General features: G+C 47.4%; 2 protein-coding genes across 3 annotated transcripts in view; both read left to right on the forward strand.

The window, feature by feature from the left end:
* Positions 1-576: 576 nt before the first annotated feature.
* ERAL1 (Era like 12S mitochondrial rRNA chaperone 1) lies at positions 577-7,384 on the forward strand. The gene is made up of 11 exons (XM_054166864.1): positions 577-739; positions 989-1,141; positions 1,242-1,369; positions 1,457-1,534; positions 1,706-1,752; positions 2,119-2,180; positions 2,556-2,668; positions 3,174-3,566; positions 4,565-4,714; positions 4,990-5,070; positions 5,395-7,384. Exons 1-11 carry the CDS (start codon positions 652-654, stop codon positions 5,515-5,517), a joined length of 1,416 nt encoding a protein of 471 aa, XP_054022839.1. The 5' UTR covers positions 577-651; the 3' UTR covers positions 5,518-7,384.
* A 1,446-nt stretch (positions 7,385-8,830) lies between these two features.
* FAM222B (family with sequence similarity 222 member B) overlaps positions 8,831-24,216 on the forward strand; it is a 37,608-nt gene continuing 22,222 nt past the window's right edge. For both annotated transcript variants that reach the window (XM_054166635.1, XM_054166636.1), the window contains exon 1: positions 8,831-9,001. The gene's annotated coding sequence lies outside the window, so the exon portion shown is untranslated. The remainder of the gene's footprint in view (positions 9,002-24,216) is intronic.

Consider the following 24,216-nt stretch of genomic DNA (forward strand, 5'->3'; position numbering starts at 1 on the left):
ACTGGGGCTCACTGGGGAGCACAGAGGAGCAGGTGGATACATAGGTGTGACATGCGTGCACTGGGCATCCTGAAGTGTGCTGGGATGGACTAGAGAGTGTTGTAGAGAGCACTGGGACACACTGGGTGCACCGCGGTGTGTTACAGAGAGCACTGGGGCTCACGGTGATGGGGTCTCTGGGAGTACTAGTCTGTGTGGTGAGGGCACTGGGAGCACTGGGAACACTGGTCTGCAGTGTGAACACTAGGAGTACAGGGAGCACTGGGAACGCTGGTCTGTGATGGGGGCATTGGGAGCTTCGGACTGTGTGGCGGGATTGCTAGGGATATCGGTCGCACTGGTCTGTGCGGTGAAGGCACTGGTCTGTGTGAGGAAGGCATTGGTCGCTCGGGTCTGCGTGGCAGGGGCACTGCTGGAACCGGTGTGTGAGTAGTGGCACTGCACTGCAAGGCCGGCAGGCGGCGCCCCCGCGGCTGCACGCCCGCCCGTCGCCCACTCCCTCCCGCCCCGTTCCCGCCCTCCTCCTCCCCACAGTCCCCTGAGACGGAGGGCGACGCTCTGGTCCCTCCCTCTCCTCTCTATGCTCCCCTACTTCGTGCTGATGAGGGTGGGCGCTGCTCCCGCTCCCAGCCTGCCCCGCGGCAGGGCAACATGGCGGCGCCCGTAGCTATAGCGGCGGCCCGGGCCGTGCGGTGGGTCGCCAGGGTCGCCGCGGCGGGACCGCTCCTGTTGGGCCCAGGTGAAGAGGCTGAGGCAGAGGCCTTGCTTCGGGGGCGGCCGGGGCTGTGAAGCGGCGGGCGCTTTCCTAAGGCGGGGCCGCAGCGGAGGGCGGGTGTGAGGCCGGGGCGGGCCGAGGTCGGTGTTGTGGGGCTGGCCCAGAGGCCTTGGGTAAGCGGGGAATACTGTGCGGGTGCAGTGAGACGAGGAGGAAGGGGGCGACACGGCCTCGGGATGTTTTTAGTATATTTAATAGTTGCTGTCCTTACAGCCCGTCTCCTAGAGAGCGGCGCCCTGCGGGCCGCTGCGCTCCCCACCCGCTGGAGTGGGAGCAACTCCGCGCTGGGCAGCATCTTGGGCATCCCAGCTGAAAAGCCGGGCGACACCCTGGGTCAGCACCCACCGCCTGTTGCCACCAGCGAAGGTGAGTGGTAACAGCTGCCACCTGGGTCCCAGCGCTGGGACTGACGATCCTGAACCTGTGGGGGTTTAGAAGTGTTGAAGCTTCTTCTTTTCCTTTGTAGAAGAACAAAAGCGCCTGTTACGGAATCAGCCTGACCAGCCCCAGAACCCCAAGGTTTTAAGAATTGCCATCATTGGAGCACCTAATGCTGGGAAGTCCACACTCTCTAATCAGCTCTTGGGCAGAAAGGTAAAGCTGGCATGGAGCAGTAAGTTCAGGCAGCCAAGTTACTTTTCTGATGTGTTCTGGTTGTGTAATGGGTTTGATTTCTTACAGGTTTTCCCTGTCTCTAAGAAAGTGCACACAACCCGATGCAAAGCCCGGGGTGTTGTCACATATGAAGACACACAGCTGGTAAGCTTTCAGACCTACTCCTGCCTGGGGCAGTGGGGAGTGTTAGCCAAAAAGTGAGGTGTTTCTTTTCACTTGTATCCCACAGGCTCACCTTTTAATTTCATCAAAGTGAGTTTTATCTTGACTACTAACTGCAGGCAAAATTAAAAGATCCGTTTCTATTCTTTCTAGGTAATTTTGGACACTCCTGGCCTCACTACTCCTTATAAAGTCAAAAGGTATTACCTCTGTTTTGGGGAGATTGCAGGGGGGACTTCTGCCCATTGAGGTTTGATAAATGCAGAGAACAATTTCCAGCATGGGAAGTCTGTGAAACAAGAGTGACAGGAACATGTATTTTTAGCCTTATTTGGGTCTCTGTGTTTCTTACTGTTGCCATTTCAGTAGCATGTAGAGCCTTTGGCATCCCTCAAGCCCTGTTATGTTTCGTTCTGTATTTGTGCATGTAATGAAGCATGTCCTAGCCCATAAGGCAGCTTTGTGTCATCTGGGATGATGGAAAACACTGGGTTTGCCCTTTTGTGTGGGGAAGGAAGATGATTGTGAAAAAGTGTCTGGCTTACTCATTTGCATTTGTTTTTCAGACATAATTTAGATAAAGCCATGCTGACAGACCCATGGGACAGCATGAAACATGCAGATTTAGGTGGGTACATGACTCCTCTTGGATCAAGCCAAACCCTTTATCTGCCACAGAATTTTACAGCCCTGTAGCTGTGGTATCTGGATGAGGAGAGAAGGGCAATAAAAAATTGGAAGTACTGAGCTGAGGAGGGCATAAAAATTGGCTGGTGCCTAGGGGAGGCAGCCTGGGATAGTAATTGGTCTTGGATGTTAAGTTTTAGCATGTGTGTGATGTCATTAGGGTGACGAGTTAAGCAGCGTTTTCTTGTTCTATCAAAATGCTCTGTGTGCTCTCCTGTAGAAGAGAGAGAGCAGCAGGGGGAAAAGGACCATAACCTGGAAATGAATGTTGTGGAACATGCAGGTTCATTTTATTTCCCTTATTCTTTTCTGGCAGTTCTGGTTCTGGTGGATGTGTCGGATCATTGGACACGAAACTCTCTGAGCAGGGAGGTGCTGAAGTGTCTTTCTCGGTTTCCTCAGATCCCCAGTGTCCTGGTTCTGAACAAGGTGAATGAGGAGCTTGTTCTTCCTACCTTCTACAGTAAATTGCTGTCTTCAAACTGTCACTGCCACCAGCAGTGATGTGATTTTAGGCCCCTGAGTCTGGGTGTGTTAAGGGATACCAGTTTGCCCCTGTGCTCCACAGTATTTAAGTGTGTATGTGTAGTGCAAATCATCTCTAAAGCTCTATGCTGCAAACAGGGGTTTAAATCAGCCTGGGAAGAGGAGCTGGCACCACAGTGGGGCTGGCTGGCAAGAATCTCAGCAGAGCTGCCAAAGAAGGTGTTACTATCAAGTTGACAGTATTTGGACAAACTGTGCTGGAGCTGCTGACACACTCTGGCTTGGCCTCTGCTTGGAAAACAGTATGGTTCTGTTGCAGAAGCATTGTCCTCCAGCAGCTGCCTGCCTTGGATGGTTTCTTCTGGCTCCTTTGGATCCAGACCCCAGCTGCCAACCTCATTTAGAACAAATTTCTTACACCTCCCTCTGTGTGTCTCTCTTACTTTAGGTGGATCTGCTAAAGAATAAATTTCTTCTGCTGCAGTTAGTAACTGAGCTAACAGAGGGAGTTGTGAATGGAAAGAAACTGGAAGTGAGATCTGCATTTAAACAGGATTCCAGTTCTTCAGCAAAGTCTCCTCATCAAATCACTTGGGCTTCTCCACCTGAGAACAGGGCCCCTGAGTCCCACTGTCTGCATGAAGCAGATCAAGCTCAAGAAGGCTCTAGCTTGGACAACAGCAGTGATAAAAGGGCTTCTGAGTCTAGGCTGGTCACAGAAGAAGCACAAGGGCCAAAGGACTATGGACCCAGAGATCTAAAAGATATGAAAGGCTGGCCATGCTTCCAGGAGATCTTCATGCTGGCAGCTCTCCATGGGGAGGAGGTGGATACGCTCAAGGTAACTGCAGTCTGAACTTCTGTTGTGCTTTGAGTTTGGTGTACTCTTATCCTTGGGGGTCCCTGGTACTTCTCATTGAGCTGCTGTTCTTGGCCTGGGATGCTTGGGGGAAGTGTTGTTTGTCAATGTGGAGCATGTTCATGTGGTATCTTCAGAGTGTTCTGTACAGAACTCTCATTTGAGGCTCTCCAAGTAGCAGGTTGCTCATAGCAATGAGTGCACCCAATGCATTATCAGCTACAAGGGACACTGTGGTTTATTGTACTTCACAGAAACAGCTCTAGGGAGGTTTGACCCTTTGGCAGGGCTTGAGTCATAGGATGCTAGGGATTGGAAGGGACCTCTGGAGATCAGAGTGTAAGTCCCTTGCTAGTGCAGGTTTGTCTAGATCAGGTTGCCTGAAATACATCCAGGCAAGGTTTGAAAGTGTCTAGAGGAGACTCCACAACCTCTCTGGGAAGCCTGTTCCAGTGCTCCAGCACCCTCAAAGTAAAGAAGCTTCTCCTTAAGTTGAAATGAAACCTCCCAGTTTGTACCCCTTGTCCTGTCACTGGCCATCACTAAAAAGAGCCCATGTCCATCCTCATGACCTCCAACCTTCAGATATTTATCTGCATTGAGAAGATCTCCTCTTAGTCCTCTCTTTTCCAGGCTAAAGAACCCCAGGTCTCTCAGCCTCTCCTCATAAGAGAGATGTTCCAGTCCCCTCATTATCATTGTGGCCCTCCATTGGACTTTATCCAGTAGTTCTCTGTCCCTCTTGAACTGGGAAGCCAAGAACTGTACACAGTACTCCAGCTGCGGCCTCACCAGGGCAGAGCAGAGTCGCAGAAGTTTCCCTTTCTTCTTACCCTGCCAAAGGCTAAACTGCTGCCCTGATGCCTGACCAGCAGCAGCATCCTTGTACCAACTTACTGCATGTTGAGCACAGGGGTTGGTGGCATTGCCAGAGTGGCCTGTGGCAGCTGATGGGTGCAATGTGTGCTTTGTGCTGACAGAGGTACCTCCTGATGCAAGCCAAGCCAGGGCCTTGGGAGTTTCACAGTGGGGTCTTGACCAGCCAGTCACCTCAGGAGATCTGTGACAATCTCATCAGGGAGAAGATCCTGGAGTACCTGCCACTGGAAGTGCCCTATGGTGTGACTCAGGTGGGAAGTGAGCACAAGCAGGCTTTGAGCTGTTCTATGAGAAATGCCAGGCTGGGAGGGGAGCCCTGCGTGGGAACCTGTGCAATCTGCAAGGCTCTTTACCGGCCCCATGAGGTGACCTGGGACTTGCATGTTGGGTGCTGTGACCCTTTGTGTGTTTGGAGGGGGCCACCCTTGTGTGCTTATGTAGGGGAGCTGAGCTGGCAGCTCAGGGGGTGATGGTTGTGGTTCCTGAGGTGCTGTGAGAAGTGCTGAGTGTGCACTTGCTGTTGCAGGTGACAGAGCTGTGGGAGGAAGGACCGAGTGGGGAGCTGTTCATTGTGCAGAGCCTTTTAGTCCCCAGAAAGTCTCATATGGTGAGTAACAAGAGGGAGTTTGAATGCTGTGGAGCGTGAAAGGAGTTTCCTTGGGTCCAGCTGTGTGCACCTTTGCTGTGTCCAGCTCTCCCTTAGCTGGGGAGGTCTCTGCTGGGAAGAGCAGGGTGCCTGAGACAGTCACAGGCTGTTCAGTAAGAGCTTGCACCTTTCTGAGGTGGCCTGTGTTTGATCTTGGGATTTCTGTACCTGTTTTATCCCTTGAACTGCAGCTGTGGCTGCACTGTTGTTTTCTTGGGTGATCCTTCTGTGCAGTTAAGTGATGTAAGGGTGCACATGATCATCTTCTCTCTGGGTTTTGTGCAGATGATGTTGATTGGAAGAGGAGGTAAGGTTATCAGCAGGATTGCTCAGGAGGCTGGCCAGGACCTGATGAATGCTTTCCTGTGTGATGTTCGCTTGAAGCTCAAGGTGGACTTGAAGACTTGAGCCCTTTTGCATATGTTCTACCAGCTCCTGAACACTCTGGTCAGGTGAAGAAACTGGCCCCATTTTCCTCCAGGGGTATCTTGATTGAACCATTGTCCAATCCAGAAACAGAGGAAGATGGAAGGCAGGCTGAAGTAGAATGTGTTCTTCTTTGTGGGAATGGCCCAAACTGAAATAAAATCTTCAGACCTCCTGTGGCACCTTGTCTTGTGGAAGCTGGGGATGGACATGAGAGAACCAGCTACACACATGCTTCTAGTACTGCAGTTATAGAGCTGTCATCGACTTTTGGGCTGTGTCCCAAGTCCTTGCTGTCAAGTGTTTGTACCTGGAAGTTCAGGAGCATCTCTGCAGTGAAGGATTATCAGCATGTTTGTCATCTCCTCTGAAGGCTGCATCACCCCAGCAGTGGTCGTGCAGGAGGAAGAGGCTACCCTGGCCCACATGGTGTCTCATGTCAGCTGTTGATAATCTGGAGTGTGAGTGGATGGCTGTGCAGGGAGCCAGTTTTGCCCAGGTAGACTGAGCAAAGGGGTTTGCTGGCTAGCAGAAACACCCCCACAATGACTGGGTGTGACAGAGGGAGCTCTCAGACTCTCTGTAGATAGTCAAGGCCAGTTGTTTCCAGCTCCAGTGTTGGAGCTCTTCCTGCAGGCTGCCATGTACCATCCTCTTAGACGACTGCCAGCTGCTGCCTTCATTCTGACCACTTGTGTGTTACAGTTTGTAGAAATGCTTGTTTCTTCTCTTTTCCCTGTCCTCCTTTCCTGTCTTGTGGTACTCACTCCAGGGAGCTGGGTCTGGTCACAGACTCATCCAAGTGGGTTGCTGAAGAAGTGAGAAATGGAGCTGTGGTCCAGTCTAGGTGTGTCTATGAGCTGCTTCCCTGACCAGCAAGGAGGTCAGGGAATGGCATTTGCTGGAGTGTATTAATTGGGAAGTGAACTGGAGCAGGGAATAGGTATCTTTCTGCCTCTACACATCTTGTTTCTGCTGCCCAGTGAGGTCCTTCCTGTCCATCCCTCTGGATGTTTGGCTAATGAATGAGTGTGGGGTGGTTTCACCTGAAGATGCCACTAGTAGAATCTCACCGATGTTTCCTTCTTCAGAATGACTTGTTTGTCATGCAAAAAGCAGTCTACCCCCTTTGTTAGGAATTTGAGCAGTTTATTGCACCAAGATCACAAATGAAAACAAAGAGGTCATCACAGCTAAAGGGAAGCCCAACATGAGAATGGCAGCAGGTTCTGCAGTTCAGGTTTAATGGGGTGTTGGGGTTGTAGAGCAGCTGGCACAAGTCAGGGTGCAAGCAAGGCTCAGAGGCTGGAAGGAGCAAGGCAGGGGCACCTTGTGCTGCTCTGGAGCCCTTGGCATGGAGTGTTAGTGGAGCCTGGCATCATGAGTGTGTGACTGTGCCACATGTGGACCTGGTGTTGGAGTGCTTGAGTTTTCTCTCCACACATGGCCATGCTCAGGTGCTTGGAGCACTGAGCAGCTTCTTGCCAGGAATCCAGGTAAATCCCTCTGTGCTGTTAGAAATGGACATCCCTGAGCAAGGAAAGGCTGGGCTGCTGCTCCCTCTGAAGTGATCTGGTAGGGGCTGCTGGGGACTCTATGCTCCTGCCTGGAACCCAAACCTGTGGAGCAAATCCTGAGTTCACTGTTCTTCTCCAGTGCAACATCAGGGAAATGTTTTGCTGGTTATGTTGGAGCTGTGAAGGATTCTTCTGTCAGGAGTCATCTGAAAGCCAGGGTGAGAAGCCTCCATGGAGTGCCCTGCCTTGTTTTCCTCTTGCAGGGGACACTGTGGTCCTATGATTGCTGCTACCTGAATTTGTATTTTCCTTTGGAATAAAATGAGGTCCCAGCAGAAGCAAGTGTTCTCATCTCCTTTCTTCCTCCCTGTCAGCTGGACCTTGCTGCTGCCACCTTCTATCCCTTTTATTCCAGCTAAAAGCAGGACACTTTTATGTCTTTCCTCCTTCCCAGTGGAGCTTGGATCCTGTTTCCTGAGCTGTGACTTTTGAAGGTTACACCTTGCTGGAGTAAAAAGCCAGGTGAGCTTTGGGGGGTTGGGGGCATTCCATCACAGAATCATTTTAGTTGTAAAAACCCTTTAGGATGGAGTCCAACTGTCAAACCCAACACACCGTGGCCATTAACCAGTGTCCTGAAGTGCCATGTCTAGGTGTGTTTGAAACCTCTGGGGATGGGCAGCCTGTTCCAATGCCTGATAACCTTTTCAGGAAAAGACATTTTTCCTAATACCCACTTTACACCTGCCCTGCTGTAACTTGAGGCTATTTTATCTCATCTTGTCCCTAGTTACTTGGGAGACCAGCCCCTACCTCCCTACAACATGAGGTGGGGGTACATAGGGGAAGCTCTTTCCTTGGCATGTGGAAGGTCAAGGTCACACCCTCCTGCCAGCATTGAGCCTGGTCCCAGCTTTCTTCAAGGCAGGAGAGGGATGGAGCCAAGCACACAGAGCACTTGAAATGCTCCAAAGATGGGAAGAAGTTAAGTGTCTCCATGCACTGACCTGAAACTCACAGATTCTAAGAGTGGCTGAGTGACCTGGGGTTGTTTAACCTGGAGAAAAGGAGGCTCAGAAGAGACCTTCTTGCTCTACAACTCCCTGAAAGGATGTTGGAGCCAGATGGGGTCTGGCCTCTTCTCCCAAGGAACAAGTGATAGGACAAGTTGCCTCAAGTTGCATCAAGGGAGGTTTAGGTTGGCCATTAGGAAAAATGTCTTCCCCCAAGGTTTGTCAGGCCCTGGAACAGGCTGCCCAGGGCAGTAATGGAGACCCCTGCCCTGGAGGTATCGACAAACCAGGTAAATGTGGGGCTGAGGGATGTGGTTTAGTGGTGGCCTGGCAGTGTTGGGTTAATGGTTGGATCTGATGATCTTAAATGGATCTCTTAATAATGAACTCTGTCTCTTCCAACCTGAATGGTTCTATGATTCTAATGAGCTTTGATAACTAAGTTAATTTACCCAGTCCGAGCCAATCGCCTGAGTGGAAACGGCCGCTCTGCTTTAATTGACTTCAGGAAGGCTTGTGGAGGGGGTTGTCCATCCTCGCCTTGGCGCAGCCATCACAGCAGCCGTTGCTCAGCCCTTCCGCTCCTCACGGGTGCTCGGCGCTGTACTGTACGCGCTACTGGGCACCGCCAGGGGGCGGTGTGACGCGGCGCGGCCCTTCCCTCCCCGCCCCCTCCTCTCTGGGAGGCCGGCGCGCGTGCGCGGTGGGCGGGACGGCAGGGCCCGTTGGCGGGCAGCGCGCGTGCGCGGGAGCGGCTTTGGCGCAGCCACCACGGCGAGAGCGGGCGGGCGGGCGGCGGCGGCGCGGGAGGAGGAGGAGAAGGAGGAGGACGGGGACGAGGAGAGTCAACGGCGGGCGGCACTGGTGGCGGTGGTGGTGGGGCCGGCACGGGCACAGCGGCGGCGGCGCCATGAGGCCCGGGCAGGGGCACCGAGAGTAAGTACGAGGAGCGGTAGCCACCTTCTCACACAAGGGTGGCGGGACCGGCGGCGGCCCACCCCCCCACCCTCCCCCTTCCTTATTGTCCTTCCTGGGTGTCCCCTCCCCGCCATTCTCTGAGGCAGTGTGAGGTATCCCCTCTGTCGCGATACTCCCTCTGTCGCGATAGCACTGCGGGGCCGCTCCCGGGAGGGTGGGCGAGGGGACGGGACGTGGGTACGACTCAGCTGTCCCCGTGTCCCGTCCTCTCATCCCCCTCCCGGGAGCGGTCCCGGCCCACCCGCCTCCCTGGAGGCCTCTTCCCCTAAGTCCCGAGCTCCACGCCTTGTCCTTGTGGGGAGCAGGCTGCCCCCGCCACCTAGAGCTGTGAAATACCTTTCCCTTGATATCAGATACCCGGCGGGAATCGCGATAACACGTCAGCCGTCGCGACAGAGAAGTGCCTTCAGGAAAAAAATGAAGGGGGGAGGGTTGGAAATGCGATTGCGATGTGTGCAAATCCTTTGTGTAAGTCTTTTCCCGAGGAAAAGTGTCGTTTTGCAGGAGGTATCGTTAATAAATGACGCGTCGTTTTTATTTCCTACCGACCATTTTTTTTTCCCAAGCATCTTAAAGCCTGAAGAAAGCTGCGGAGCTTGACTTCTCTGTTCTCAGTCCACTCCTGCAAGCAGAGTACTTCACTGCTCTTGGTTATGCAGCAGATGATCTTCCCAGAGCAGCACCTGCGAGGGCTTACGGATGTGTTTTATCCTCCTCTTGGTATCACCTCTAATTGCTAGCTATAAGTTTTAGCATAAATCACAGAGGCAGGTTAGTTAGTTCAGTCACAACTTGCTGCACTCACTCTTTCTCAGAGCCCTAATTATTTCTTCTCTTTAATCACAGCGTTTCAAGAAAACATAAGTTTACGTTGAAAACTTTTTGCCACGATACCTGTGCCTCTTTCTTGCCCAGACCCAGTTCTTTGTTGCCCTGGTAGCTGCAGGAGAGAGCACGCTCTCAGTAGGTGAGGTTGGGTTCTTGAGTGATGTCATTTGTGCTGGAGCAACGGTGATGACTTTGTGATTGAATAAATCCTACTGGACGTGTCAGGCTTTGTGATTTGTGTGTGTGTGTGAGCTGTAGAAACTTCATCTGATTCAGCAGCCAGCTGAGAAAATTCTGTGATGGGTGCCAGCGTAGGCAGGAAGGGAAGATAGTGATGATCGCTGCTTTTTCCTCTCAGCACATGTATTTCTGGTCAGGTCTTTTTTCACCTAAAGAGTTTGAACTTGTTGGGAGTCTGTTCATTTAAGCAAATGCATAAAGCAGTAAGAAGAGATGCTGTTGAAGCATATTGCAGGTATTAGAGGTGGAGAGAACAGGCTTTCACAACCAGCAGCCTGCTGAGGGGTGAAAGACACAGGGAGAGCTTCCAGGTGGGTCTGGTGTCCTGTAGAGCCAGTCCACAGGGTCTGAAAACTTGTGGAAAGAAGGAGCGACAGCAGAAAGCAAGCAACAGTGAACTAACTGATAGATAATTTTTAGTTGTCTGGGTCAAAAGCAAGTAGGTGCCAGAACAAACAGGCTAAGATTTGCAGTAAATACATCCTTTTAGGAAAAAAAAAATGCCTCCATAAAAGAAAAAAAAAATTGTTTCTTTTTTAAAGTGGTTTTTGCAGTGTGCAGTTGAGTAGAATTTCTGAGGTGAAGAAATCAGAGGCTGCCCCTTTTCTGGGGGGAGTTGCAGGTCGAGCTGGAGCTGCAAGATGGGCTGATTAATAGGCTGTAATTTGCAAGCATTGCTTCAAATATTTTCAATATTTCTCAACTATTTTAAGAAGCCATATTGAGTTCAAGCCCAGCCAGCCTGATAGTCTAGAGGGAGGAAGGATGCATATTGCTGGAACAAGAATTAAGCAAAAATAGATAAATCTGACATAATGGATGACAAGGGAAAGATGATTGCTGAAAGATGCTGGCATGCTCTCTGTTCCTTCATGCTTGGCGTCTATTTTGTTGTGTTGCATGGCTTTTGAAGTGTAAAAAAAAAAGGGGGGGGGGGAAGAAAAAGCCTCATTTTGTGCTGAGATAAAAGAAAAGGCAGGTGTTTAAATTCCGCTAAGGATCAGCTTTGATACTGACATTAAGTAGTGACCTTGTTTGTGGCTCTCCCTCTGTCATTTTCTGAACTTCTCAATTGAATAAATAATGTGCTTGGCACCAAATAAGTATCCATTTAATAAGATGGTATTTTTGATCCCCCTTTTGCTTCACACTGCAAAAGAGATTCACACTTTTTCTGCTTGAGCACAGCCTGGGGTGCTATTTCTGTTAATAACATTAAAAAATCCATTGGAGAATGTCCATGTAGTATTGTTTTTTTGTTTTGGTTTGTTTTGTTTTTTTTTCTTCTCCAAATGTAAAATTGAGGAACCCTTATGTTCTCTGCAACTTGGGTATTTGCCTTCATTTAGGTCTTTATTTGTATTTGTTTCAAGTTGTCCTCTGATAGATAAGCTTTTATAGCTACGTTTGCATCTGGGAACTGTTACCAGATCAAGAGATGGAGTCAGGTTTTTTTGTCAGGACTGGATTTTCTGTGTTTCCCAGAAACACCAACTCCTCCACGCTGTATGGGAGCCTCAGCTTGTGTCCTCACCTGCACTCCTGGAAAAGCCTGAGCATGGGATAGAAACTCCTGTAGGTGTTTCCTCCCCAGTGCAATTCTACTTGTTTTCATCTTGTTTTGTCCATTCATCTTTACTGTTCCTTGGTTTTGACCTCTACTCATTACTGGCTAGCATGTGGAGGTGGGGAGAGGGAGAGGAGGAGGTAGAAGGGGATTGCCCTGACTGCCCCCTCCCCAAAGCCTCCATCACTGAGATGTTTTATATCCTATATATTGCTGTCTCACTAATCTTCAGTGAGGTAATAGTGAGGGGAGTCGCTGATTTATGAAGATGGGAGATGAAGTAACATCCATTCTGTGTTCCTTTAAAGCTTAGTGACTTCCAGGATTCTGGGATTTATGGAATTATTAAATACATCAAGAACATAGCCACAACCTGACTTCCTTGATTTATTTCACTGATGATCAAGAACGTTTAAATAATTGCTTTAAGAACACGACGTTCACTCAGCTGAGTTAGCAGGGCGCTCCTTCATCTTGTAGCCTGTTAACCAGGGCCTGCTGTCTCCTCTACAGCTGTTCATGGGGTAAGATGCTCCAGACCATGAGTAAAGGTTTCACAGTTTTCTGCATCTGTAATGGAGTGCATCACCCCCACCATTTTCAATTTTCAGCACTTCAAACGTTTTCAGACTGGGGAGATAAGTGAGCAGTTAAATTTTCTGTTCCCTGTGTGGTGTGCCATATTCCCATTTTCCCATTGTATTTTGTGACTCGTAACCATAACGCTCTTTGAGCAATTTTGCTTTTAATTGCAGATCGTTAGTTTGAATATGAATGCTGAAATGAGTTTGTCACACTATTCATCTTTTGGCTTTCTATAAAAAAAAAAAAACCCACCAAAAAATAAAATTGCCTTCTAAATCCTGATTCAGCTGCTGAGGAGCAGAGATCCTGAAAAGGCCTTCTGCTGACTGACATCCAGAAGAGATGGGTTTAATTTTGTCCAAAGATGTTTTGCTAACGAGCTTTATTCCTCAAAAGCCAAGCTTGCTGTCCAAAATAGGTGTAGCTTAGCCTCAGTCTTGCCTGCACCTGGAGCTGACAGAGACCAGTGGCTTCAGCTGCTGGTTTCCAGGTTCTTCGTAATGACATTGAAATGGGCACTGAAAACAAAAACAACTGTGACCTGTGGCTGATCTGGCTTCATAGACCCATAGACTCTTCTCCTACTTTCAGTACCTTCTGTCTGGGTGTCTTGTGATGCTTCCCTGCTCAGTTTGGTGTGTTGTTGGTATAACTCTCCAGTTGTACTCAGGAATTACGCACAGGTTACGTGTTCCCCGTCGCTTAACTTGTTCATATCTCAAGCTGCGCCAGAGAAGGGCAACAAAGTTGGTGAGGGGTTTGGAACACAAGCCCTATGAGGAGAGGCTGAGGGAGCTGGGGGTGCTTAGCCTGGAGAAGAGGAGGCTCAGGGAAGACCTTATTGCTCTCTACCTGAAGGGAGGTTGTAGACAGGCAGGGGCCAGTCTCTTTTCCCAGGCAACCAGCACCAGAACAAGAGGACCCAGTTTCAAGCTGCACCAGGGGAGGTTCAGACTGGATGTTAGGAAGAAGTTCTACACAGAGGGTGACTGCCCATTGGAATGGGCTGCCCAGGGAGGTGGTGGAGTCACCATCATTGGAGGTGTTTAGGAGGAGACTTGATAGGGTACTTGGTTGCATGGTTTAGTTGATTAGGTGGTGGTGGGTGATAGGTTGGACATGATGATCTCGACGGTCTCTTCCAACCTGCTCTATCCTATGATACGATATATGACATGATTAGTCCAAGTTTCCAGGGTTCATGAAGAAAATGGTGACATTTCCTGACTGGAATAATTTCACAAGAATGGAGTTTGGATGTAGTCTGTCTTGGGTATGGAATAGCAGGGGTGTAGTGCTTTGGAGTGTGCTGGGATGAAAACTGAGATAGATTTTTATTGTCAGTTTTGATGCCCCATGCAGCATTGTGGAGTCTGGGCACGGGGTTGTGCTTGGAATGCGTGGAGCAGTTGAGTTGAACGTCTGGGTTATTGATGTATTTAGCAATAACTCGACTGCTGCAGGCTTTTAAGTAGATGCAATGATGGGTGTCCTATAGGGAAATGTGTTAGAAAACCAGTTTTCTTTAAATGGCAGTGCAGCTGAGAGAAACCTTTAAGTAAAATTCTCTTGAATCAGGTGGCAGACCCTGCCTCCAGCGGGAGCAGGCTCTGTAGCATCTTGGGTGTGCAGTGAGCGAGGAGGGGTGGTTGGTTTTTTTTTTTTGTTTCTTACAATGTCTGTAGTAATGTGATGCTGAAAAGGTGAACCATGAAAGTGAAGCTATTTTTAGTATTTGAAAAAAAAAAAAAGGTAGTCAAAAAATGATCTACCAATTGATACGTCGCTGACGTCTGTGGTGCAGCCAACCCAATTAAGGTGCCATATATTGTTTCCAGCAGGATTCTGATTGTTTCTAATTTCAGAGCCACGTGAGAGCAAGTGGAAATAGGTGAAATGACAGGCTTGGCTCTTCGGAGTGGATCTGGTATCCAGTTGTTTTCTGTAATGTCACTTCTCCTGCTCAGGCAACCTTCCTGTCCTGTGCCTCGCAGCTAAGATGGGAGCCATGCACAGCCTTCCCAGGTGACTTCTTCCTGTATGGTGGGTGTGGGGTTCCTGGCAGACAAATAAAGAGAGGTGGGGCTGGGGGGGGGAAATAGTGCATGTTTTTCTTTGGTGAAATACTGCATAAGCTGATGTTGAGTGCTGTGTATATTTTCCTCATTTCCTGACCCTGCTGCATCCCCTGCTGCATCCTGCTGTCCCTCTTCTTCTGGTGTGCAACTCGGAGCGTACGTTGTGGAGGGCTTGCGTATCGCAGTCCTGCCCTTTCCTGTTTCAGCTGCCTGGCCACTCGTTTGTTCCTCTCCATAGGCAGTTTTTGCACACTTTGAAAAATGCCCTGCAGTTCCTTGTCTGGAGCCAGTGCTGTGTGTGTATGCACAGTGTAAATTGTGTTGGTTGGAAACAGCCTTGTATGAGCCTTCTTCCAAAAAATGTACACGGATGCTCCCACTCTCCAAAGTAAACTTCCCCCTCTGCTAATCTTTCTTTAAAATCTGGAATGGAAAAGGCATACATTTTAAACATCTGGAAAGGGGAGCCCTTCATGCCTACTTGGTTATTCTATCCGGCATTGCTCTTCATTCAGCCTTCCTTTCTCTCACTGCTTTCTTCTTTTTTTGCTTTTTTTAATCTTCTGAGCTAGAGGAATGTTGTGTGATTTGCCTTCATTGTGGACAGGGAAAGAGGTATGTGCTTGCCCTTCCCTTCTACCTCATCAGTCTGTTCTGATTCTTGGGTGGTTGTTTATTTTTTTTTTCTTCAGCTACAGAAAAGCTTTTGCCTGGAATGGGTGATGTGTTCCTAGAGCTGGTAATTCATGCAGGCTTTTACTCTAAATTGTTCACAACTATGCTGAGCATTTGTGAATGAGCCTGGAGGAAAATCAATATGTGAAAAGGCCAGAGCAGGCAAGGGAAAACAGCTTTTCCAGTGCCTTCTTGGTGATCACACCATTGCCTGATTTTGAGTTTTCCTGTCTGTGAACTCTTCAGTGTTTAAATTTAGAAATGGCTTGTTTTGGAACAAGTCACTTTTAAGAGTTTCCAGAAGATTTGTGTGTAATTTAATCCCATTCAGGTTTGCTGCTCTGCTGCTCTCATCTGTGTTTAGCTCGTTTTGCAAGACTTCAAGTTGCTCTTTCTTCCTATACCTTTCCCAGTATCTCTTCAGAATGTGGGGTTTGCTTCCCAGCCAAAACTGCACCAGTGTGTATGAAGTGTTTAACACCTTTTGTATTCATTGAGGAAGTGGTATTTTTAGAATTGCTATATTGTTAAAATATCCTGAACCTGTAACAAATCATCAGTAATTACTAAGCACTCTAGAAATAGAGTGTGTGTACTTTAGAAATTAGCCTGGATTTAATATTTCTGATGAATGTTCTCATGTTCACTGTTCAGTCTCAACAGAGCATAAGCGTGTCCAGCGGTAGGACAAGGGGGGATGGTTTGAAGCTGAGGGAGAGTGGGTTTATAGTAGAAGTTCTTCAGTACAAGACTGGTGGGAGTCTGAAATAGGCTGACCAGGGAGGCTGTGGATGCCTTCACCCTTGGGGATGTTCAGGGCCAGACTGGATGAGGCCTTGAGCAGCTGAGTCTCCTTGAGAGGTGTGAGGTGTCCCTGCCCATGGTGGGGAGGTTGGAGTAGATCTCTAAGGTCCCTTCCAACCTATGCCATTCTACGGCTATTTTAGGGCATTCCCTTACATACTGATTATCCATGAGTGAAGTTGCTGATGAGGAGACAAAAAACAACAAAGGGATTTCTCAGCATATGACAGTGTGAAGCAATGTTTCAACCCCTTAAAATTAAGTTGAGACAGGAAAGAATTAAGATTTTTGCACACTTCCATCTAGTGTGCGCGAGGGAAATTGCATCCCTGCTTAAAATCCCAGCTGCTCTCCCAGCAGTTCCAGTTGGGCAAGGATCACCTCATTTCTTGGTCTTTGAGCAGTTTCTGCTGATGAACTGTGTAGCATCCCAGGGCTGACAGATTTTTAGCTCTGAGTATTTATGTGGCTGTGGCTTTGAGATGCCCATAAAATGGCGACGCATGAAGTTTAAGAGAAATCACCTTTCACTGCGTGGCTTTCATACTCTCCTTCAGTGTGTTCTGCTCTATTTACTTGTCATTCTCTGCTGGAATTTCAGCTGCTTGAGTTATGAATTATTGCTATTGAAATAAAATTAAAGTGGCTGTTCAGTTATTTAAGAGCCAATTAAATCTGATTTTATTCTGATGTAACATTTCCAGGGAAAGTGCATAAAACGCAGTCTGTGGAGGAAAGCTTGATCTAAAAATGTTGAGTGTTTATTTTTTATAATCTGTGCTTCAGACAGCTTGATTTGCCAAAGAAAATCCATTGCAAGCCCCACAGCAGCGAGTTCAGATGTTAGAAGTTGCTCTGTATAAGAAAACAGAGCACTTCTGGTGTTTTCAGGGATCCTCCACGAACCTTTAGCTGCAGCTCTGGGCTGGAGGATGTGTTCAGCCAAGAGAATAGAATTTCTTTTGCTTGCAGTGCTTTTGGAGAACAACATTCATTTACTACTGACTTATAAAATGTGTAAACAGCAAGTCTTTGAGGACTCACATCTCTGAAGTCCTGGGCTTTATTAGTTGAGCTTCCAGTATCAGAATGTGCTAATTACTGTGAGGTGTCCCACTCACAGGGGATGCTCTCACAGGGTGAGAGGCTTTCAATAGAATAGAATAGAATAAATCAGGTTGGAAGAGACCTTCAAGATCATCATGTCCAACCTATCATCCAACACCACCTAATCAACTAAACCATGCAACCAAGCACCCTATCAAGTCTCCTCCTAAACACCTCCAATGATGGTGACTCCACCACCTCCCTGGGCAGCACATTCCAATGGGCAGTCACTCTCTGTGTAGAACTTCTTCCTAACATCCAGTCTGAATCTCCCCTGGTACAGCTTGAAACTGTCCTCTTGTTCTGGTGCTGGTTGCCAGGGAAAAGAGACCAGCCCCCACCTGTCCACAGCCTCCCTTCAGATAGTTGTAGAGAGCAATATTGTTTCCCCTGAGCCTCCTCTTCTCCAGGCTAAGCAACCCCGGCTCCCTCAGCCTCTCCTCATAGGGCTTGTGTTCCAAACCCCTCACCAACTTTGTTGCCTGTCTCTGGACACGTTCCAGCAAGTCACCATCCTTTGGGTAATGCATCCCAAAATCTTGGATGGTGGGTGCAGGAAGGATACCAATGTGTCAATGTTGTGTGGTGAACCACGTTCAGTCTTTGTGATTTGGTGGGGCATGGACATGCTGAAAAGCTCACAGTCCCAGAAAACAGCTAACCAAGCCTTCCAGCCCTGTATTGGGTTGGCCATAAATACAGCAAGTGGAGAATGAGCAGGTACTTTTCATGTTGTGTGGCAATTAAAGTTTATCTCTTGATTCTTATTAGGGGAAATGACAATGCCAATCCTGGTCTGATTTGGACAGTTTGCACTGTACATTATGTCCTCCGTGGACGAGGAGGGTGCTGGCTAAGACTGTTTCCATATCAAGGGTCTGATTTGCCTTCTTCTTTTATTAAAAATATATCATATTGATGCAGATATAATTCTATTTCTAACTAGACAAGCCTGCACTAGCCAACTCTCAGGTTTGTGGCGTCTGTCTCCAGCAAAATCACAGCTAAGGAGAAAATGATTTATTTTAGTTTCCAGCGCTTAGATAAAACTCTGGGTTTGTGCAGATGGCACTGAAAGGATAACACATAGCTCAGATAAATTTGTGTAAAGCACTGTATATTAGTACCAGAATCCAAATCTTCAGTACATCAGTAATAGGAGATTTATACATGATTGTACCAGCCTGGGTTTTATTCAGCATATAGAATTATTTGCCGAGTGTGGAGGTCAGCAGGGTTGGTGTACTCTGATCTGGCTGCTCCCTACATCTTGGTGTGGGGTGCTTCCAGCTGCCCAGCCAGGCACCCCAGAGAGCTGTTGGGAATTGTCTGGTTGATACTGGACAATGCTTTGGGGGTTTTGAGTGGAAAACATTCAGAGTGCTGCAGAGCAGGAGGGTGCTTGGCTTTTTGGACCGGGTACAAGTGTTTGTGGGGCTGTCTGCTCCTCTGTCAAAAGCTTTTATGAAATGCTTTAGTAGAGCGTGATAAAACCATTCTGATAGCTGCACTAATTCTAAATAAATGTTTACTAAACAACATTAATGGATTTAAAATGTTTTTGGGAATAGTTATTAGTCCTTCAGTCTCGTATGGTGAAGGGAGTTTTGTCTCGATGGGGGGCTGCCATTTTAATGCTTCCTGGCAGGAGGCCTATTTTGATCATGCAAATTAGGTTGGGAAAAGTAGGCTAAGCCACTAAAAAGTAGGAGAGGTTTTGAAATTTAGAATTTTTTAAGGTGACTGTTTTTCTAATTATTAACATTTCTGTTATCATTGTTTGTGTACCTCACTTCATTTCCTTAATTCTCATGTCCTCATCCCTGAATGCTCACGACCTCAATGATGGTTGCTCTTTTATCCACTGCTCAAAATGGAAGCCATAGTCTGTTGGCTGTTTTATTCCCAGCAAGGTGCTTGGAAATATTGCCATGTGGTGTGTTTTGTTGTATAATTAGAAATGCAGATACAGTGGTTTTTTTGTTGCAACATGGTTAATTTTTTCTGTTCTGTTAACATTAATAGGGAGTGAAGGTTAAAGTTGGCTTATGTAAACTCAGGGTATTTGCAGGGTGCTTATTGGTGAGGGGATTAATTCTGGCAGTGAGGAAGGGGCATGCATGCACATGGGTGAGGGTCAGAGCCAGTGCCCAGAAGACTGGATCTCCAGTGAGAAGATGCTGGAGTTTTCACCAGAACGGTCTTAAGCTGGCTCCACTTTCTCCACCAGTTTCTGACTGGGAGGACAAGCCACTCACCAGCAGAGTGGCATGGCACTGGTGGAACACAGAGACCCATTGGAGGTGTGGAGAAGAGCCTCCTGCTCCCCTGTCCGGGCTGACACATGGGACCTCGCAGCCACCATCATGGAGAAACACTCAGCCCATCCTTCTCTTCCAGCTCCTCCAGGCAATGAGTGTGTCAGCAAAATAAGTGTCTTGATGCCTGCTGGCTTGCAAGCTTCATTTAATCCTATTAATTTTTAATAGAAAATTAATATTGAGCTAGCACACTTCCAGCATGACTTTGTGTGCAGAAAGACCCCTGGTTTGTGTTTGCTTTGGAGGGGAGGAGTGGTGGATCTTGCAGGAGCCAAGACCCTTGTGGCAGAGCTGGTAGCTGGAGCAGTATGGGGCTTTGAGCTGCTGGACACATCTTGGTAGGGCTGTCACCTTCAGCAAATACCTTCAGTGGTGCCCTGCTCCACTTGGGTGATCACAGATGTTGGTTGGATTTCAAGTGTTTATCTCTAAAGCAGCGCTCTGCAGTGGGGTGTTGTTTGTACACCGTGCTGCTTGGATAAACTGGGGGGAACTGGGGATTTCCAGCCTAATGTGTGCAACAAGTGTGCTGTGTGTCAATTAGCAAGAGGCTGACCTGACCACCACCATCTGGTGGAAAATGCCAAGAGCTGAATACCAATTGTATGAGGACTTCAGCAAATATTAAGTGACTTAAGGTTTTCTATTGGTGAAGAAAACCCAAACATATTTTTGATTGCTCTTTACAGATGGAAAGTTGTGCTGGAGGTGGGAGAGTTTGCAGCCAGCCACCCAACTGTGACTTTGCTGCAGTTGGTGTTCTGCAGTCTCCAAAGCAGAAAATGTGAAACAGGAAGGTCTACTCTGTGAATTGATGGTATCTTTCTTGTTAAGATAGATTCTGGGAAAGTAAGCTGCATTCCTTAGCTCTTGCAAACCTTTTTAACTGTTTTTTCTCACGTTAGCTCGATCTTATCATGTAAGTATTTGTTGCATCATATTTGCTTTATTCTCTCTATTGGGACGTCAGATAATCGCTTTTTAATGGGAAGAGTTTAGGAAGCCTCTTGGCTCTGAGGTGTAGGTGAGCAGTGCAGCTGCTATTGCAACACTGCCTTTCTTCCAGCTTTTCTGGAGCTCAGCATGCAGCACGCAGGAGAAAGGGAGGCACGGATGGCTGGCACCTTCTCCTGGATTGAGCAGCAGCCATAAAGTTACTCAATGCTTTAGACTCCATCATAAAAGTAAAGCTCCCATCTCTGATGTGCCTGGTGTTTAGGTATAGCTCATCTGCGGGAATACTCAGCCAGACTTTCCTTATGAAGTAGTATTATAGGGTATTAATTATTCATAGTCAGTTTAATTCTTCTTTCTTGCATATTTAATTGCGATAGCATGCTGTATGTCACAGTGATTTCCCAGAAGAACTGTACACCAAAGGAAAATCATTCAGGTATATAGTCTTAAACATGTCCCTGCTAATCTTTGTTGTTTAATTTTGGAGCGGAATGGGATATTATCAGATGTTTCTCGCGGAGAAACAGTTATGCAAAAGCGTGATTTTGCTTAATCTTTTCAGCTACATTCTTCCAGCCCAGATAGCTGGTTTGATTTTTGGCTGATGACATTTACGTTATCTTGCTTATTTTATGAGGTAAAAATGCTTAATGGGAGGGAGGACGTGACTTCTGTTTTCTTCTCTGAAGGGGGGAATCTCTGTCAAAGACTTTGGAAGTGCCGATCGATTCCTTCCAGAAGATGAAGGAAGGGAATAAGATTTTTATTGAGTGTTTTTCCAGTGATCAGAATAGCAATGCCAAATGCTTGCGTGATTAACTGCTACTTTTTTGTATTTATTTAACAGCTAGGATGGGTTTGAGATGAGAAAATGTTAGAGGCGCAGGAACTGCAGATGCTTTCACAATTTGATTTGCATTCCCCTCGTTCTAGAGCTGTTTCATGCTTGTGAGGCGCTTGGTGAAACCGAATCCCTCGTGTTTGGAGGGCAGGATTGTTCTCTGAGATTTACTGTAGGAGTTTAAACTTCTGAAAAATCTGTTTACAATGTGTCTGAACCGGAGGATGGAGGACACAGTAGAGACTGTTATCTGTTTACTGCTCAGATAAGGAGGTGGAATAGATTGCTGGCCTGTTTCTGAACTCTGCTTAATGAATGGTTGCTAGGCAAATTGCATCTCAATCAGCTTAATCCTCAAGATGTCATTTACAGGTCTGCTCTTTGTGAGGGCCAGAACCGTGTGCTTTCAAACTGTACAGGCCAGAAATTGCAAGCAAAGCAGCTTAGAATAGCTCGTTCAAAAATTCAGTGTACAAGTGCTGCTGAGCTGCCCAATTTCAAGTGCCTGTTGTCACAGGGCCATCACTGCGTGGCCACGCGCTAGATTAGATGTTTGGTGATAGACAGGAGGCAGCAGCATCATTAGCACTGTTCCTTGATCAGCACAGCACACATCATAACATTTTGGTACTGGATTAGTGTGAAGGAAAACGTTTCTAAATGGGGACTGCGCTGCTGACGCGATGAAAGGTATTTTTGTTTTGACTGAGCTTTCTCAGAGCCTGGTGTGGTTTTGGGGTGTACATGTGGGATGTGATTAACTTTGGCAAACAGTTGAAAGTGGGAAGTTCTGTTAAGCTGGAGCAGGGAGCTGGGCCTGGCCTTGGTGAGAGATCCCTAATCAGGGGAAGGCGCAGGCTGGTTGTATGGAGGCTTCAACCTGCCTCTGGAGCAGTGGACTTTCTCCTGCAGCATCAGGAGATCCAGTTAATTGCATGTGCTGGTATGTGTGTGGCCCACATACATTAGACTCATGATTTAGTCCAAAGGAGAAAAGTTTCCTAACATAGTTAAGCTTTAACAGTCTCTTTGTAAAGAAAGATAACGAGATACTTGTTTTTATTGGTTTCCCATGACAGCGATTAATCTTACTGCAGGCAGAGCATTGTTCTTTGCATGGCTACACCTTCCTTCCTTTTGAAACAGATCCTCTGTGAGTGCTCTGTGTCATGACACTGAACACTGTAAATGCAAACTGGAAAAAACTGGACTTGTTGAATGCTGGAGACATTATGGTCACTGTGTGCTGATAGGAAATGTCCTTTACGTGACATGGTTATTAAAAGCGCAGGTGAAAGTGTAGTGTGTGGACTTTGCAGTGCTTGCGGGCTTTGGATGTGTGCACCTTTTGTGTCGCTCAGAAATGCTGTTAGAATTTTGGGGAAAGAGTGTATTAAAATGTTGAAAGCCTCTCCAAATAAAGCATAAATAAATTATTCCACCTTAGTCACCAGCAAAATGGTTGTGGCGCTCGCACATCCACACTGTAGATGGGAAGAGGACTGTTGAACAGAAGACTTTGTGATCAGAGAGTGCTTTTCATGCAAATGAAGATTTTATTACATGCTGCTGAATCAGGGGCTTGTGTAGCGAGAACAGCACAGAACTGATAAGATCACTTTGTCGTAGCTTGAAATTTTGCCCAGCATGTCTTTCAGATCACTGAAACAGGCAAGAAACACTCTTGTTAAGGGCACAGCACTGACTGATAAAATATTTTGGGTGCAGGGCGCTTTTCTTCGTGGCACAGTCTGTGCAGGAATCTGCCATGTGTCCACAGCCCTGATCTCGGAGCAAGGAGGAAATGCAACGTGTAGGTCAGTGGAGCCATAAAACCTCCTGTTCTGGTGGGATTCTGGTTCTGCTTGTGCCCAAATGGTGCAGAATCTGCACCATGCGGAATGCTGCAAGCCGGGAGCTGTTAGCACTGGGTAGAGCAGAGTTGTCCATCCTTTTGACTGGCATAACCTGTGTTGCCTGTTCTGAGGCACGCAGGGGCTCTGCACAGGCTGTGGGGCTGTGGTTTGCTGCAGAGGACACCCATCCAGGACTGGATCTGTTGGTTTTCCTTTTCTGTTTGTTAGCTAATATCATCTTCCTGACGTCCTTCTCCGATGGTTGGAACCGGTTTGGTTTAACAAGGACTGTTGCTGCCAGCAAGTGAATGGATATTTGTAGTGGAATGGGCTTCTAAATCTTCCCCTGCAGATGGGTAGTGTTCAGCATCCTGAAGTGACCTTGGTAAAAGTTCTCTAGCGTGTTACTTTCCCTCTTTATTTATCTCTCTTGATGTGTAGCAGCTTTACTTACAGAGCAGTGTCTGAGCTATTGGAAATCTGTCTTCTCTTCCTCTCTCCAGACATTGTCAGTGTAACACCCAAGCTACCTAGATTGACGCCTGAATATTTTGCCTTGGCGCAATCAGGAGGCATTCAGTGAAGCAGCAAGATGAGAAGAAGGTTCAAGATTTAGGACTGACATTTTTAGACACTTTTCAGTCTGGAATTTTGAATAGTCTTGGTGAGGAAGGTCAAAGGTTCCCATCACAAGGTGTGCCCCTCTGTGTGTGTGTGTGTGTGTGTGTGTTAGGCATCCATCAAAGCATATAGTGCAGGGGAGAAACACACTTAACAGCCATCAGATTGCAGCGTGGAGCTGTTCTGTTCCAAATTCCTATCTGAAGAGTCTAGGAAGAAAAATCTAACCCTGCACGTTCCTGGAGAGTTTCAGAGCAGCAGGATGGAACCTTTTTTCCATTTTTCTCATGCAAATGATGCTAAGGATTATTCCGTGTTTAAAATCTGGTTTGTACTGGCTTCTGAATGTCATTTAAAATAAACATCTGGAGAGCTTTTTGATCTCCTGTGCAAGGCTGTTGTCTGCCTCACTCGTTAAAATGACTTCTGCTTAATTTTTAGTGAAAGGCAAAGACCTAGATCATTTTAGCCCAGAGGCAACCTAAATAGTTCACCTTCTGCTGCTCAAAATTTCCAGGAGCATACAGCCTATCCAGCAGGTATTTAAAATCCTTTATCTTAAATAGCATGGCAGCAATAGGTATCTGTTTCTTCTCTGCTCCTCTTTGGGATCTGCAAGGCTGCTGCTACCTGTATCTGTACCTCTGCAAAGCCTCATCCTCCTGATGTTGAGCTTACGTTGAAGTGGATGCC

The sequence above is a fragment of the Dryobates pubescens genome, chromosome 13 (assembly GCF_014839835.1).
Source record: "Dryobates pubescens isolate bDryPub1 chromosome 13, bDryPub1.pri, whole genome shotgun sequence".
Classification (NCBI taxonomy): Eukaryota; Metazoa; Chordata; class Aves; order Piciformes; family Picidae; genus Dryobates; species Dryobates pubescens.

Bases quoted from the DNA above. Each gene is read 5' to 3' on its own strand.
- ERAL1 (XM_054166864.1), top strand. From the start codon at position 652: ATGGCGGCGCCCGTAGCTATAGCGGCGGCCCGGGCCGTGCGGTGGGTC. The intron at 740-988 runs GTGAAGAGGCTG...CTGTCCTTACAG, and splicing joins ACCGCTCCTGTTGGGCCCAG to CCCGTCTCCTAGAGAGCGGC. The intron at 4,715-4,989 runs GTGGGAAGTGAG...TTGCTGTTGCAG, and splicing joins TGCCCTATGGTGTGACTCAG to GTGACAGAGCTGTGGGAGGA.